The following is an 18,430-nucleotide window of genomic DNA, read 5'->3' on the forward strand; positions in this document are numbered from 1 at the left end:
CAATAATATATGAGAGAGATCGAGAGGATGCCTGAGACTTTTGCATGATACTGTATTTGTCAACGTAGAGCAGAGAGTGGGATTGTAAATCTGACAGGAGCAAAGGATATTGGAAACGGTGAGGGTGGAGTGCGGTAGGAGGAATGTGGAACAGATGGCAGAGAAAGAGTGTCAGTGGGGTGGGTGGCTCGAGTGCTAATACACCTAGCACCAAGACATTAGGCAAGGTCATTTGATTTGATTACAATCAATTGGTTTATTGATCTTTACAGAATGTCTCTATGGTGCTTCCTGCTCCTGTCCCCTTTTCCCGACTATGACTTCCTTTGCCCTGCCCCCTCCCACTCTTACCTTTTGAATCATTGCCTTGTGAAAATGTCCTTGTTGATGGGAAGGCTTCTGCTATAATTGAGCTGGCTGAATTTACAGCCTTCTGCTGTTTTATTCTGATCCTGTGCATTGGTGCCTCCATACCAGATGGTGATGCAACCAGAGAGGCTTGAGAGTTCCTGAGATCCCCAGAATGATACCATTTGGAATTCAGCCATTTCACAGGGTCATCCATGGTGTTAAGGTCAAGAGGGAGGTTCCAGACTAAGAGTGGCGAAGGTGTGGAAGATGATGACACATTACAATGACAACAAAGGCGGAGAATGACTGCAGAAGTGAAGGGTCACCTGTTGCCTTGCGTCCCATACCACTGGACCCTGATCCCGACCTGCCAAAGGCTGTGTGGTGGCTGCCCATGCATCAGCTTCCCCACATTACACAAGTCATACACAGGCATTCTCCGTTAAGGGAATTCACCCCAACATCCCAGGTTAAGTCACGTGGCGATCAGCAAGTGGTGAAGAGCCAGGATTCAGAATATGTGGATCACATTTAGGTTTCTCCAGCCTTCTGAAGACCCACCAACAGACGACCTTTTAAGAAAACATCACACTCGACTCAAGTGATTGCACTATTACTGCACCAGCAAGACTAGGACCAATATCTATGTATGGCATTTGCTACTGCAACGTTAGCAAGTACCCTCTTCTTTGGGTGGTGGGTTGAGATACATCTCTTCAAAAAGAGGTGTAAGGTGCTTCTTCCTTCTGCTAGCTGGCAGGTCACCCTTGGGTAGAACCTGCTTGGCCCCCTGACCAGGCTCACAAGAAGCCATGGGAGCAGGTGGTGGCTGGTTGTATGAGCTGCTGGTGCACGTCACAAGTCCTGGTTATGCAACCACTGATGCCAGGCAGACAATCGCTGAAGAGTGTTGATAATGGCTGGGGTCACCCATCTTGTAAAGATACTGCCCAGAAGAAGGCAAGGGCCAACCACATCTGCAGAAAAATTTGCCAAGAACAATCTTGGTCAAGACCATAATCGCCCACATCAACAACACAGCACATAATGATGGCGATGATGAAGATCCTCTTCTTATTACTAACACCAGTGGAGGGGGGGGGGGGGGAGAGAAGAACAGGAGCCTAAATACACACACTCAACATTTTAGGATCAGCTTCTTCCCCTCTGCCATCAGGTTTCTGAATGGTCCATGAAACTTGGTGGGAGAAAGTTTATAGGAAAATTGACTGAGACAAGGCTAATAATCGCCTGGAAGAAAATGGATTAAAAAATGTCAAGCTAGAGTTAATTTACATAAAGCAAATCATTTTTAAACAATTCAATAGAACATTTCCTTAAGGTAAGTTGTCATATTAACAGTGACTTCCTTCAGCAAGTGGTCCCAAAGCCATTGGCACAGCACAGTAGTTTTGTGGCATTGAAGCTAATCCTATGGCCATTGTGAATGCAATGTTCTGCTACCGCCGATTTCTCCGGGTAACCCAAACGGATTCACCTCCTATGCTCCTTGATGTGGGTTACCACAATGCAACCTGTCTGGCCGATATGCTGTATGCTGCTACATCTTCTGTAAGTGCCAGCTGTCCTGAGTCCCATATTATCTCTGGGGAATGAAGCCATTGAATTAAAGCTAGAGAAGGATTTTTACAAAGGTGAAGGTCTCACTCTAAGAACTGGAAATTGATTGTAAGCAAAATGGGACAGCAGAATGTCATATGGGGGCCATTGGGAGTGGACCCAAAAGCAAGACACAGACACTGAACTACCAGGAATAGTTCAGACTATCCTGGTAGACTATAGTTCAGACTGGTCAAACTATCTGGTTTGAGTCTCCCCTTCTCTCAATGGAAAAAGCCTTTCCACGTCAACTCGATCTATCCACCTCATTATTGTAAATACCTCTATCAAGCCCCCCCTCAACCTCCTACGCTCCAAGGAACAAGTTAGGTCTTTAAACTTGTTCAGCCTTTCCCTGGTAACTTAGGTGCTGAAACCCAGGTAACATTCTAGTAAATTTTCTCTGTACTCTTTCTATTTTGTTGACATCTTTCCTATAATTCGGTGACCAGAACTATACACATTACTCCAAATTCGGCCTTACCAATGCCCTGTACAATTTTAACATTACATCCCAACTCCTATACTCAATGCTCTGATTTATAAAGGCCAACATATCAAAAGTTTTCTTCACCACCCTATCCACATGAGATTCCACCTTCAGGGAACTATGCACCATTATTCCTAGATCACTCTGTTCTACTGCATTCTTTAATGCTCTGCCATTTATGACGTATGTCCTATTTGGATTATTCCTACCAAAATGTAGCACCTCATACTTATCAGCATTAAACTCCATCTGCCATCGTTCAGCCCACTCTTCTAACTGGCCTAAATCTCTCTGCAAGCTTTGAAAACCTACTTCATTATCCACTACGCCACCTACCTTAGTATCATCTGCATACTTACTAATCCAATTTACCACCCCATCATCCAGATCATTAATGTATATGCAAACAACATTGGACCCAATACAGATTGCTGAGGCACACCACTAGTCACCAGCCTCCAACCTGACAAACAGTTATCCACCACTACTCTCTGGCATCTCCCATCTAGCCACTGTTGAATCCATTTTACTACTTCAATATTAATACCTAACGATTGAACCTTCCTAACTAACCTTCCATGTGGAACCCTGTCAAAGGCCTTACTGAAGCCCATATAGACAACATCCACTGCTTTACCCTTGTCAACTTTACCCATTGATGAACAAATTTCAGTGCATATGTCAATGATAATGGATCTGATTCTGATTCTGATGCTTGCGATCCTATGCATTGCAGCCTTCATACCTGCATGTGATGCAACCAGTCAGAATGTTTTTCAACAAAATCCATCTTTTTCAAGGGGGTTCAAGAACCGAGAAAGCTGGGGATATATGCCCATCAATTATGGAATGTATCAGAGACAAAGAAGAAATGTACAAAGTGATGAGGTCTGTGGAAAGACCAGGCTGTTTCCATTGGTGCACAGACCAAGTACCCTGAGTCACACTTACAAACTAAAAAAGAAAAGATTTAAGAAAAATACCATAAACACAAGAGATTCTGCAGATGCTGGAAATCCAGGGTAAACATTCACAAAACGCTGGAGGAATTCAGCAAGTCAGGCAGTATCTATGAAGAAAAATAAACAGTTTCGGGCTGACGCTCTTTGTCAGTCCTGACTGATGAAGCATTGAAGTCCAGGGCTGATGAAGAGTCTCAGCCCAAAAATGTCTACTGCTTATTCCTCTCCATAGATGCTGCCTGATCTGTTGAGTTCCTCCTGCATTTTGTGTGTGTTTCTTTAAGAATAAAAATTCTTCTGTGGAACATCTGGTTGGAAGCTGGAACACATTGCCTGCTGATGCGGGGGGAATAGTTTTCTCTGAGGCCTTTAACAGAGCAAAGGAAAGCTTGCAAGTCTGCACAGAAAGAAGATGCTGGAGGGCGTGTAATGAATTTTGCTCTGACAGAAAGCCAGCAAGCACAATGGCCCCTTTCTGTCCTCTATTCATTCTGTGACTGGGGCATCTCACGATACCTGAAGGGACAACCTGGGCAAGTTTTCTTGTGGATGGCTTTCTGTGTCTCCTGAACCCTGTTGCCCAACATAACTAAATGTGTTAGTTTTGCAACATTTCCTCATTCTGACTTGAAATATTAACTCTGGCCCTCCCTGTCTGACCCTCTGAATATCCCAAACATTAAAAAAATTATTATATAAAAGACTGGTCTCCTCAGACATTCACAACATTTGAACTTCCTATTCAATGGAACAGCATAAACACAAGAGATTCTGCAGATGCTGGAAATCCACAGGAACAAACACTAAATGCTCCCGAGGAACTTCAATAGGTCAGGCAGTATCTATGGAGAGGAACGTTCAGTCAACCTTTCAAAACAAGACCCTTGGTGGGGCTGGGAAGGGGGAAGGAGTCATAGTAAGACGGTGGGGAAAGGTGAGGAATACTAGCTGGCAGGTGATAGATGAAAGCAGGTGAGGGGAAAGGTGGTTGGATGGACGGGGGTGGCAATGAGGTGAGAAGCTGGGAGGTGAGAGGTAGAAGACGTCCACCAAATAGTTTGCGGGTGTATGATCACTCTGCAATCATATATTTTACAACTAAGTACACCTCATGCGCAGGCTTCTTGGGTACACGAGCCTTGCTCCCAAATTACTATGTTCAGCAGAGCCGGCGGGTGTACAGGTAACTGTCCCGTACCTGCTGATACTCGTTATCTGCCTTGCACTGTATCGTTAGGCGGTGTGTCACTGGGTGGATTCCCAAATTGGCTGTTTCTTAGAATTTCAGGTCCCGCCTCCTTTTTACCTGCTGATCTGACTCGTGACGTTCTGATTTCCAAACGCAACCCAGCTCGCCGTCAGAGAGTGCCCTTTGGAAGTAGCGCAGAGTTTATGTTTACTTTATCGGCATAGCCTCCAGCGTTAGGGTCGTCCCATTTCTGCCCTTGTGTCAAAACCGGCTCCCCCCGGATTCTGGCGCTGGAAAAGCTGATTTTCTCTCAAATCAACGACGTGTTGAACGGATCAAAGTCCCACCAGTCAATCGCCACCTGCTTTAAACTGTAAGTAACTTGCAGCTCCAATAGCGAGCCTAATGAAGGAGAGTGATTACTCCTGCTTTAGATAACGTTATCATTTCGTCTAGTGAAAGTCTGTCATTCAAAGTCTTCTTGTTTCGCAAGTTGCATCCCTCGTGTTAATAATTTACTGTAAGAATTAACGAATATCACCATTTCCCTTATTAAGCGGACGCAAAAGACTGCAGATATTGGAATCTGGAGCAACACACGATACAGTGGAGGAACTCAAGGAGTCAGACGATTCACATGAATGGTCTGACCATCTGACTCCATGGATGCTGTGGTCGCTCAGCATCTCCTGTATTTTGTCACGGACATTAATGTTTCAATAGCATTTCTCGTTTTGATATCGGCATCGGAAAAAATAATAATATTGTTGTTTAATATATTGTTCTGAACACCCAGTTTTGATATTGATCCCTTTGCTAGAGAGTGGTGGATATGTGGAATGCTCTGCCCCAGAAGGCAGTGGAGGCCAAGTCTCTGGATGCATTCAAGAGAGAGTTAGATAGAGCTCTTATAGATAGCGGGGTCAAGGGATATGGGGAGAGGGCAGGAACCGGGTACTGATTGTGTATGATCAGCCATGATCACAGTGAATGGCGGTGCTGGCTAGAAGGGCCGAATGGCCTACTCCTGCACCTACTGTCTATTGCCTATTGCTATGTGTGATACCGCTGCTGCTACTTGAACTTACAGGATTTTTCCAATAGAGAAATTCAGACTGGTATCACTGTGTGTCACAGTGAGCACTGGCAACAACTGAACCCAGGTGCAGAGGAAGGACAGGTCCCCATTGAGACTGAAACAAGAGTTCATCCATACAAGATCGTACAGACCCATTCCTGAAACACCAGGATCCTGCAATAAATTCTTCTTCTCCTCCTCCTCCTTCTCCTTTTCTTCCTCCTCCTCTTCCTCCTCCCCTCCTCCTCCTCCTCCTCCTCAGTTGGCAAGCAGCTTTAAGATGCGTTACTGCCACCTTTTGAAGTGGAGCATGGGTCAGATATCTAAATCCTATGGATTTATATTTGTATCAAACTCTGGGGAAAAAAAACATGTATTTTGCACTTTATATTTAAAGCAATAAGACCGCTAAGATATAGGAGCAGAATTAGGCCATTTTGGCCCATGGGGTCTGCTCTGCCATTTCACCATGGCTCATTCACTTTTCCTCCTAGTCTCCATCTCCTGCCTTCTCCCCATATCCCCTCATGCCCTGAATAGCCCTTTAATGCAATTTTCCCCTTACACTATCTTTTCTACAACTGCTCATTTGCCAATGTTTAGTACCTTTGTTGCTTCGTCCCTCAGCTCTGAATTTTTTCAACCAACCAACTGTGCTCTCAATCACGTGGAATCTTTGCCATACTTGTATCTCCCTGTTAACTTCTTTAGATTATTAGTCAATGCTATTGGACTCAGTGCATTTACTTTACTCCCTTGCTTATACTTAAACATTAATCTAAACTCCTCTCCCTTCAGCTGATCATTGTTCTCTGTCATCAATATAATTTTCTCCCTGATTTCCAGTTTTCCTCCCGCCCACCATCCAGCTAAGAACTTATACCGGAGAAAAGATAACTCCAGTGGGAATGAAATTCATAATAGTGAAGTACAACAACCACAGAGCCACGTTAGGCTTGCATGTGGTAAAAACAGGAGGGCTTGATAGATGGAGGGAGAGTTGGAGGATGTTGTTTACTTGGATTCTCAGAAAGCTTTTTGTCATGTTTTGCAACTCCAATGTTGTCAGGAGGAGTGTCTTCTTTTGTAAATTGTTCAGCTATTATGTTTTCCAAAGGTAAACAGGTCAATCCATCAGCATTTCCAAGATTTGTCTTGAATCAGATTTGTAATTATAAGTCCTCCAAGAAGCACAGCCCATCTCTGCATTTGTGTGACTGAAGCACCTTTCGGTGGATTTAAAATGAACACTAGTAGCCGATGAAGGTAAAATCTCTCCCATAGGAGTACTGGTCGAAATGCTTTACACCCCAAACCAGACTCAAGGCCTCTCTGTAAGTTTGTGCAGAATTTTTCTCTACAGCCCTAAGGGAACATAATGTCAAGAGTAAGGAGCATTCACTTCCGTCACTCTTAATAAGTGACATGCCTGTACATGTACCATTAGGTGAGGCATCACAAGCAAACTTCAATGGTTGATGTGGATCATAACATGTGAGTGCATTGTCTGACGTCACCATTCTTTTACCCTTTGGAAGGCCACCTCATATTGCTTTGTCCATTGCCATTTCTTTCTAATCTGTAGTAATGAGTTCAAGGGGTGGAGCACAGGAACCTGTAATAGTAATTGATAAATCCTAAAAAGAACTGCAATTGTGGCACTTGCTTTGGCTTTGTGGCATCTACCACTTCTTGAACTTTCTCTGCACACTTGTGTAGCCCCTGTACATCAACAGAATGACCACAGTTAAGTGGTGCTTGGTTTAAAGAATTCACAATTGTTGCATTGTTCTCTGAGCCTAAAATCTTCTGATCTTTTTAACAGTGTCTTGAGATTTTGGAGATGTTCTTTGTCATCATTTTCGGTAACAAACATGTTATCCAGGTAACACTGAGTGCCTGGGCAGCCTTGCAGCACCTGGTCCGTAGCTTTCTGCCAGAGTGCAGGTGCAGATGCTACTCCAAAAATAAGCCTCTTATAGCGATAAAACCCTTTGTGAATGCTTATGTTGAGAAGCACTTTGGACTCTTCTTTCATGTCCATCTGTAGGTGGGCCTCAGCGAAGTCCACTCTGCTAATGTTTTTCCCTCCAGAAAGTTTTGTAAATTTATACTCTGTACTGGCCAGATGGCATTGATCTGCTTCTCCACTGACTTTAAAATCAAGGCAGATCCTGACAGAACAATTCTTCTTGACTGCTGGGTCCACTGACATTGTACATGGGTTTCATTCAAACTTGGAAATAATTCCTTCAGCCTCCATGCGATCTAGCTCACTGGCTACTTTATCATGGATGCTATAAGGAACCAGATGGGCTTTGTAAAACATGGGTACGGCATTTTTATTTAACACTACTTTACCCTTGATATGCTTGAGTTTTCCAATGCCATTTCTGAACACTGCTGTGGCATTATCAAGTACCTTTCTTAAATCCACATCATGCAAATGATGGAAGGATCTCCACTCAACTCTCAGCCACTCACACCCCCACAATGCTGGCCCTCCTGTTTTTACCACACACAAGCCCAATGTGGCTTGTTGGTTGTTGTATTACACTGTTACAAATGTCATTCCCACAGGAATTTTCTTTTCTCCAGTATAACTATTTATTTGGATATCTGCAGGCTCCAGTTCAGTATCTTTGAAATGTCATTCAACCTCAGTTTGTGGAATGACTGAAACAGCCGAGCCAGTGTCCAATTTCATTTCAATTAATTTGCCATTCATTTCTGGTGTAAGCCATATTGCTTGTCTCTGGTTATAATACACATTGCGTCACTTTTTCATCAACAGCCCTCAGATTAGTGGGCTTTTTGAAACTGCAACTTGACTTTTTATCTTTTTCTCTTCCTTGCGCAGTCCATTTACTTTTGTCTGAGGAAGGCAGGATAATGGGACTGAGAGGGTCAATAATCAGCCATAATCAAATGGTGGTGCAAACCGGATGGGCTGAATGGCCTAATACTGCTCCTATGTTTTATGATCTTATGAAAGTTAATGTTGCCAGCTCGCTAGCACTGAGTCTGGCTCTATGGCTCAGAAAGGAATGGGCATGAAGGGGTGAGAGACACTGATAGGGGATTCATTGGTTAGAGGAGCAGATAGGACACGCTGTGAGGCTATTGGATGGTATTGTGCCTCCATGATGGTTTTTTGGATCAATTCCATGGCATTCTAATCGATGCTAAGGGGGATGGCGTGCAGTTTGAGTTCATTGGACCAATAGCATAGGCAGGAAGGGTGATGAGGTCCTGATAAGTAGGTTAGGTGCTAAGCTGAAAGACAGGACTTCCAGGGCAGTGATCTCAGGATTGCTACTCATGCCATATGCTAGTGAGTGAGAAATAAGATGATGTTGCAGTTTAACATGGGGATGTGAGGAAGGGCCAAAGAGTTTTGGATCATTGGGCTGTCTCCAGGAAGAGCTGTAAAAATTCCACAGTTTGCACCTGGGCTGGAGGGGGACCCAAAGCTTACAAGAATGATTACTGGGACAGGTCATAGCGGGTTAAGCTAGAATTGTGGTGGGATGGAAACCAAAGTGGCCAGACACAAGTGGAACAGCAGTGGGAAAAGCTTCCATCTGTGCCTATATGCAAAGATGGAAGCTGTAAGGCTGAGCATAGAGAGACTAATGACCTGAGTTGCCTCCATTTCAGTGCAAGGTACATTTTTGTATGTCAGCCTATGGCCTACTCTACTACCAAGATAAGACCACTCTCGGTATGCAGGAGCCATTCCTCATATTCTGTCTAGGTAGCCTCCAACCTGCAACATGAAGCTCGATTTCTCTAACTTCCAGTTATTTCTCCTCCCTTCCCCATCCCTCTTCTTCCATTCCCTATTCTGGCTCCCCTCACCTTCCCTGTCACCCATGGCCCACTCTCGTCCCCTATTGGACTCCTTCTTCAGCCCTTTTCCACCTATCACCTCCCAGCTTTTCACTTCACCACCCCTCCCCTGCCCACCTTCCTTCCCCCTCACATGACTTCACCTATCACCTTCTAGCTTGTCCAACTTCCCCTGCCACTCAACTTTTTTGTCCTGGTTCCTTCCTTTCCTTCTAATCCTGATGAAGGGACGTGGCCTGAAACATCGACTTTATAGAGGCTTTCCAATGGCGCAGCCTGAACTACTAAGTTACTCCAGCATTTTGTCTATGTTATTTTGATAAGACAGATGAACTTGGAGCATGGATCATATGGAGTTACAAAATTGCAGCCAACAGTAATTTCACTGCCATCGTTTGTCTTGTATGTCTTCATATCAGCACACAGCAATTGCAATCAGAGCCAGAATCATCCAACAAGCCCTTCGGCTCAATTTGTCCCATCCAAATCAAAGCTCTAAATACCTTTATTATCAGCGTATGTATACATTATACTATCTTAAGATTCATCTCCTTTCAGGCAGCCACAAAACTAAGAAACCCAAAATAACCCATCAAAAGAAAGGAGAAGGTCAAACACCCAATATGCAGAGAAAGAAAGCAAATCATATAAACAATAAAAGTAAGCAAATAGCACTTGGGATGAAAGTGAGTCCACAGTCATGAAGCCTGAACCAGCCAGAGTAGGCCACAGCCCAAGTCTCAGTTCAGTGCAGAGCTGAGTAAACGTCGCGGAGCAGCAGGCAGAAGCAGTCCAGCCCCGGCCTCTGGTCCCAACACTCAGCCATTTCAAACTGGCCCAACATTTAAATCCTCCAAACATTGCGTTAGGACTCGGGCCCTGTCACTTCAATATGCTCTGGGCCTCGACTCTTCCTTATCTCTGCTTGCTGCAAATTTGTCTCACCTTCGCTCACTTCGACCTCACTTCGAATTCACCTCATAGCTCCTCACTTCAACCCTCGACTCTTCCACACCTCTGCTGCTTCCCCATTGTTTACAGTGATCATTTGCAATTAATTTTACCAGAAAACTGGTATTTATAAAGTATTGCTTTGCATTGTTTTGTTTACTGCAAATAAGTAGTTGCTCGACTTCACCAGTACCACTGTAAACTGGAAGATCCCATTTGCTCACATTTAAACCATACTCATTTAAACATTTCCAATCCATGTGCCTGTCCAAATGCATTTTAAATGTTGCTATTGTGCCTGCCCCATTGACTACATCTAGCAGCTCACTCCATATACATGCCAATCTCTGTGCGGAAGAAGTTGCCCCTCAAGTCTCTCTCCTCGCTTGTTAAATCTATGCTCTAAAGTTCTTTATTCTCCAACCTTGGAAAAAAGACTTTGTACATGACCCTTTTAGTTTTTTTCTTGCATCTGTATGAGATCATCTTTTGGCCTTCTATGCTCTAAGGAATAAAGTTCTAGCCTGTTCAAACTCTCCCTATGACCCTTATGTTCAGGAGAATTGTAAAGATAAGATAGAATGGCACTGACATGATTGCTACCCTTCCCATTGATAATGTTCTGACAAATGTATAAGCATTAGATTGTATATTATAAATATCATAATATCAAGAATACATGGTCGTAGGATGAACTTCCAATCATATGTTAAAGCCATTGTTGGATGCAAAAGTCACACCCATTAAAGTTCAAAAAGAGTAAAGCTGGATGGCAAACCTTCAAAGGTTAAGCAAGAAAAAATTGCAAGGTATTCTATTTTATATATTTATTCTCCTTAGTTTGTGGTGGTGCCATCGTTCTACATGAGTTTGAAGACTCATCACCATGTCGCTCATCCTCCCTTCCCTACAATTGGTCATGATTTGGATGATCACCATGAATGGGTCTCCTTCTGCTTCTGCGGTAGAAATGGGTGAGTAATCACATCTCATACATGTCAGATGATCCAGAGTTAATATCTGTAATCTACTTTGTCACCTTCTGAAAGATGGCATCAATATTCCTTTTCATAAGTAGTTAATCCTTTGAAAGGTTTGTGCAGAAAAACAGCGATTTCCAAAATGCACCATTCCTTGTATAATAACAGTGAAATGTATAAGCCAGTGCAGTCTGCAAAGCTGAAGTAAATGTTTTGCATGAATGATGCAGCAAAATGATCTTGTTACCCACAAAATAACTGTTACTATTTGTAATGATGAAGTCTATATTTGAAGTTAAGTCTTACAGGGTTGTTCTGCTCTGCAAACAGAATTATGAGAAATAATTCTTTCAACATACTTAATGAGTATTCTATCATTTACTAGAGTTGTTTTATTTTAATTTTATATCTAAGTTTAAAAGGATAATGACTGAAACAACATAGAAATGATTAGCTTAACTTTATTTTATCATATGCATTTCGAAACATACAGTGAAATGCATCATTTGTGTTAACGACCAACACAGTCCAAGAAAATTCTGTGGAGCAGCCTGTAGTGTGGCCACACTTCCAGCACAAACACAGCACGCCTGTAACCTACTAAACCCAGCCTGAATGTCTTTGAAATGTGGGAGGAAACCAAAACACCCAGAGGAAACCTATACAGTAGAGAATCCTTCCAGACATTGGTGGGAATTGAAACCCGCTCCTACTGCTGACATTGTAAAGCATTGCGCTAACCACTACACTACCTTGCCACCCAATATAAGACATACAGGTACAGGAATGGGCCCTTCAATCCTTGGAGCCTGCTTTGCCATCTAATATGACCATTGCTCAATGCCACATTTCTCTTTCTCCACTCCTGATGCCTTTGGTATTTAGACATTATCCTCTTATTTACGTATATTCAGTGACTTTGCCTCTACAACTTTCTGTGATAATGAAATCCAAGCTTTCGCTACCCTTAGTTCCTGAATTATTTTTTTTAGTTTTTAAAATTTTTAATTATGTAGTGTGGAGTAAGCCCTTTCGGCCCTTCAGACTGTGCCGCCCAGCAGTCTCCCAGTTTAAACCCAGCCTAATCACGGGACAATTTACAATGACCAGTTAACCTACCAACCAGTTCGTCTTTGGTTTGTGGGGGGAAACTGAAGCACCCAGAGGAAACTAGCATGCTGACGGGGAGAACGTACAAACTCCTTACGGGCAGCAGCAGGAATTGCTTCCAGGTCAGTGGCACTGTAAAACGTTGTGCTAACCACTATGCTAACGTGTCACCACACCTTCTTATCACCTTCCACCTGATCACCTAAGTAGGCTACAGAAATGGTCGTCTTTTGCTCCTGCTTATCTCCCTACAGTAGCCAATTCCATCTGCATCCTCCTAGCTCCATCTGCCTCCTTTTTATTGGCTGCGTCCTTCTTTTATCCACATGCCTCAGTCTCCCAACTCCACGTGTTCTTTTGTTTTTCATCTAATTGTGTTTTTTTCTTGTCAATGCTGCTTATACAATGCTATATTCTGTGATGCTTCCGCAGGAGTGTTTTTCATTGGACCTGTGCATACATGTACTTGTCCATATATCAGTAGTAAGTAAGCTCATCTTTTCAAAGCAATGCCAAATACCAAATTCACTTCTTCCTGTACCTGATTCTGTGATGGATGTTCATTTTGCAGGGCCCAGGAAGCTTATTGCTAAGCTTGGCATTCTGGCAAAGCAGCACAACCTTTCCAAAGGGCCAGAGTTGTTGGTGATAAAATGAAATATATCATAAATATTCTTTGTTTCGCTTTATGCTGCAAACGAGAACCCATTCTCAGTTCTTAATGTAAACTGCAAGCAGCAAGCAGTTTGAAATTGGAGACACGTCTTTGCAAAGTAAAGTGACCATGAGATTTGTCTCCGTTAGCTAAACGCAAGAGTTTAGAATCTCGGTTTAGACCAGGCCTCTCCCTTTCCATAATTACCTTGAATCTAATGGCATTATGATCACTAGATGCAAAATGTTCCCTGACACAAATTTTTGTCACCTGCCCTGTCGCATTCCCTTATAGGAGACCTAGTATCACTTTCTTTCTGTTCGGGTCTTTTTATACTGGTTAAAGAAACTTTCCTGAACACATTAGATAAACTCTTTCCCATCCAGCCCTTTTATGGTATGGGAGTTGTAGTCAATATGTGGAAAGTTAAAATCACCCTATTACAACAACCTTATGTTTCTTGCAACAGTCTGCAATCTCTCTCCAAATCCCAAGGACCACTGGGTGATTGATGATATGATCCCATTAATGTGGCCATATCTTTCTTTTTATTCAGTTCTGTCCATAAAGCCTCACTAGACAAGCTCTCCAGTCTGTCCTGACTGAGCACTGCTGTGACATTTTCCCTGACTAGTAATGCCACCCCTTCCCCTAAACTTCCTCCTGCTCTATCACGTCCAAAACGACTTAACCCCATAACAATGAGCTCCCAGTCCCACCCCTCCTGCAACTAAGTGAAAGTATTCATAGGTCAGATAGGGCTTAAAGTCTTCTTTTGGGTTTGTTTGTGGATATAGTATAAAACAGGCCCTTCTGGCCCAGCAAGTCATTCTGCCTAGCAACCCAAATATTTCACTGTTGACTAATCGCAGGACAATTTGCAATGAATCAGTCGACTAACCGGTATGTCTTTGGACTGTGGGTGGATATCGGAGCACCTGGAGGAAACACATGGTCACAGAGAGAATGCATAAACTCCTTGCAGAGGGTGCTGGGATTGAACTGATGTCCTGAGCTGCAATAGCCGCGAGTTAACTGCTACAGCACCGTGAATGTTGGGCTTTGAGGACAAGGGAGCCCAATACCATCACAATTCATATATAACTTTCAAACAGCTCTAGGTTTGCACCTAAAGATTCCTCTGTGTATCCTTAGGGCCCTGCTAGCAACTGTATATTTTCCTGTTGCATTCGACCTCCTAAAGAGCAATACTTCACATGGGATTAGTCTTCCTCTGCCATTTCTCCGCATAAATTTCAAACTGTTCCATATCCTAAGCAACACATGCAAAATGCTGGAGGAACTCAGCGGGACAAGCAGCATCTATGGAAAGGAATAAACAGTCAACGTTTTGGACCGAGACCCTTCATCAGGACTGGAAAGGAAGGGGGAAGATGTCTGAATCAAAAGGTGGGTGGAGGGGAAAGGAGGATAGCTAGAACTTGATCCGGGACCCTACTGTCTCCCTTGACAACGTTCCTCACCCTCCGCAGCTCCACAAATTTCTGTCTCATCTGCAAACTGACTAATGAGACGTATATTTATCTGCTTCCTGGTGCTAGGTTGTGGGAAGAAAAGCCAGGACAATATCACTTGTTCTCTGTGAGAGGACGCGGGTATCTACTGCTCCTGTGGTGGAGCAGCTCCACTCTAATGCTAATGAAAACACGGGGAGAAAACAACATAGGTGACTCAAAACATCCAGTGAAATGCTTTGAATAACGCTGTTATGTTTGTATGAACTACTCGAGACGTGCCTCCGACTCGAGGGAAGGCACCCAAGAGGAAATAAATTTGGTCTGAAGCTTCACATGTTGCTGTTAGTACTCTACAAGTGACACATTCTTGACATGTTTTTCAGCATTATGTCATTCAGCTGTGGTTCAGCTTCATTTGCACTACCTTTGCTATCATATAGGAAATGAAGTAATCCAGTTATATAAACCACATAAAGATTCCATCAAACTATGTAAAGATCTACACAAATATCAGTCAGGTTTATTATCACTGACATAGAGCTATGTTGTGAAATTTGTGGCTTTGTGGCAGCACTCATAAATTATAATATACAATAAATTATAATAATATTTATTGACTTATTTGTCTTGCTTATTGAGATACAGCGCAGTGTAGGCCTTTCCGGCCCTTCGAGCTGCCCCTGATATAACCCCAGGCTAATCATTGGACAAATTACAAAGACAAATTAACCTTACCAATTGGTACAGTACGTCTTAGGACTGTCAGAGGAAGCCAGTGCACCCAGCGGAAATGCCACACGGTCACAGGGAGAACATGCAAACTCCTTACAGACAGCAGCGGGTATGCTACAACATATAGTACGCAGACTGATGCTGTAATTTATTGCAGGGTGAACATTGTCTCATATTGTGTGTCGTTCTGGTTACCCTCCTACAGGGAAGGTATTAATAAGGTTGAAAGAGCACAGAGAAAATCTAGAAGGACGGGCCAGAATTTGAGGACCTGAGTTTTTAGGGGAACATACTCCTATAAAATTATGAGCGGTATACACAGGGTAAATGCAAGCAGACTTTTCCCACAGAGGCTGAGTGAGAATGGAACTAGAGGTCATGGATTAAGGGTGAAAAGTGACATGGTTAAGGGAAGATGAGGGTGAACTTCACTCAAGAGGGTGGTGAGAATGTGGAACGAGCTGCCTGTGGAAGTGGTGGATTTCAACATTTAAGTGAAGTTTGGATTTTTGCATCAAAGATGAACGGGCTGTCATCCAGGTGCAGGTCAATGGGACTAGGCAGGACAGTAGTTACTAGCTCAACATTGACTAGACAGTCCGAGAGGGCTTGTTTCTGTGCTGTAGTTCTCCATGACTCTATTACCACTAGATTCCTAAAAATCACTGACTTTTATAATTTATATATCATTCATGGTCTAAACCTGTATGCCAGCGTTACACTTTATAGGACTTTGGTTAGGTAGTACGTGGAGTTCCAGTTCCCCCATTACGGGAAGGCTGTGGAGGCTTCAGAAAAAGTTTATCCAGGATGTCGCATGGATTAGAGGGCGTGATCTATAAGGAGAGGTTGGACAAACCTGGATTGTTTTCTCGAGAGTTCAGGAGCCTCAGGCAGACCTGAAAGAAGTTTACACAGTATTGTGCAAAAGTCTTCAGATCATGTTTTACATATCTGGGGTGCCTAAGGCTTGTGCACTGTACTGTACTCCTACCACAAAAAAAACTACATGACATACGTGAGTGATAATAAACCTGATTCTGAAATGAGTCTCTATTGTGGACAGAGAGTGGGAAGGGGGCAGGGAGAGGGGAACCACAGTTGAGAGAAGGGGAAGGAAGAGGGCAGGGAGCAGGAAACATCAGAGAGATGTTCCGTAATGATCAATAAACCAATTGTTTGTTTTCAAATTACCTTGCCTGGTGTCTCACGGCTGGGTGTGTCTGCACCCACACAACTCCCACCCCACCCCGGCACTCCTTCTCTGCCACCTGTTCTACAACTGTCCTGTGATACTCCGTCCTTCCACTCTCAACGTCCTTTGCGCCCACCAGATTTACAAACTCGCTCTCCGCTCCACATTGACAAATAATGTGCAGAAGTCTTAGGCTCCTTAGCTGCACAGTCGGCCCTCCTTATCCGCATGCACGGATTCAACCAACCACGAATTGGGAAAACCCGGAAGTTCTCTCTCCAGCACTCGTGGTTTGAGCATGTACAGACTATTTTTTCGTCATTATTCCCTAAACGATACAGTATAAACAACTATTTACATAGCATTTACATTGTATTAGGTATTATAAGTAATCTAGAGATGACTTAAAAGTACAGGCAGTCCCCGGGTTATGAATGAGTTCCATTCCTGAGTCCGGCTTTAAGTCGGATTTGAAGTCGCAACAGGTACATCTGGTGTTATTTAGCGTCAGTTAGTCAAACGTTTTTCTTAGTATATAGTACATATTTTACCTTTCTATGCATATAAAACACTTAAGAAACATGTATTTCAATAATTAAACCACTGCTTTGCTTAGTAATAATTGTAGCTTTCATCGGGGCAGTGTCTTTCACATACTCCATTAAAATCGTTCCGATTGTTGACCGACTGTAGCCTAATGCTTTTCCAATGACCGATGGCGTTTCACCTCTTTCCGATCGCTTTATTACCTCCACCTTATTTTCAATCGTGATCGTGATTATCTTCGTGAACAGAAACACTGTGGATTCCGAGCTGCACCGCCAGGTCCTAATGTCCGCCGCACAGAGCGTGTTAAATAAAGTCCGGGGTTCCGCTGGGTCCTAAAGACCACTGCACAGAGCCAGGTTAAATAAGGGACTTGAGCATCTGTGTTTTTTTGGTATCCGCGGGGGGTCTTGGAACCAATCCCCCGCGGATAAGGAGGGCCGACTGTATATACTATTGGTGCATGAGACTTTTGCACAGTACTGTAACATTATGAGAGGCCTTGAGAACATAGCCAGTCAGAATCTTTTTACCCCCCGAGCTGAAATGTCAGATATTAGGGGCTGTGCTTTTAAGGAGAAAGAGGGAAAGCACAAGTGAGATGTGCAGGATAATACTTTGTGACAAAGAATGGAAGATACCCTGGAACTGACTGCCAGGGGCAGTAGCAGAAGCAGATAGGAAAGTGGTATTAAGCTTTTAGACAGGCGCATGAATATGCAGGGAAAAGAGGAGTGTGGATCATGTGCAGGCAGAAAAGATTTTGTTTAATCTGAATAAGGAATAAATTTAATTTGAATAAGGAATAAATATTGGGAACATGCGATGAAGAGTCCTTGAAAATGAACCTATAGGTTGTGGGAACAATCCAGTGATGGGACAAGTAAAGTTGAGTGAAGTTATCCCCTCTGCTTCAAGAACTTGAAGGTTGAGGGGTAACAACTGTTTCTGAAGCTGGTGGTATGAGTCCTGAGGCTCCTGTACCTTCCTTCTGATGGCAGCAGTGAGAAGAGAGTGTGTCCTGGGTGGTGGGGATCTCAGGCTGTGATTCAAGTTATTAAACTGGAATTTAAATAAAAATCACAGGGAAGTAAATTTCTTGTTCTTATCCTACCTGGCTTGTACCAGTTCTATCAGTAATCTCTATGAATGCATTGGTCAGTCTCTAAGTTGACTTGAATAATAAAGTGATCCATAGGTAACCTAGTGATTCCTCTCTCACTATTTAGGGATCTAGATCC

General features: G+C 43.2%; 1 protein-coding gene across 1 annotated transcript in view; it reads left to right on the forward strand.

The window, feature by feature from the left end:
* The first annotated feature begins 4,755 nt into the window (after nt 1-4,755).
* LOC140727028 (interleukin-5 receptor subunit alpha-like) overlaps nt 4,756-18,430 on the forward strand; it is a 71,912-nt gene continuing 58,237 nt past the window's right edge. The window contains exons 1-2 of the mRNA XM_073044194.1: nt 4,756-4,985; nt 11,334-11,467. Of these exons, the coding sequence (XP_072900295.1) occupies nt 11,380-11,467 (88 nt within the window). The 5' untranslated portion in view covers nt 4,756-4,985; nt 11,334-11,379. The remainder of the gene's footprint in view (nt 4,986-11,333; nt 11,468-18,430) is intronic.

This window comes from Hemitrygon akajei, chromosome 4 (assembly GCF_048418815.1).
Source record: "Hemitrygon akajei chromosome 4, sHemAka1.3, whole genome shotgun sequence".
Taxonomy (NCBI): domain Eukaryota; kingdom Metazoa; phylum Chordata; class Chondrichthyes; order Myliobatiformes; family Dasyatidae; genus Hemitrygon; species Hemitrygon akajei.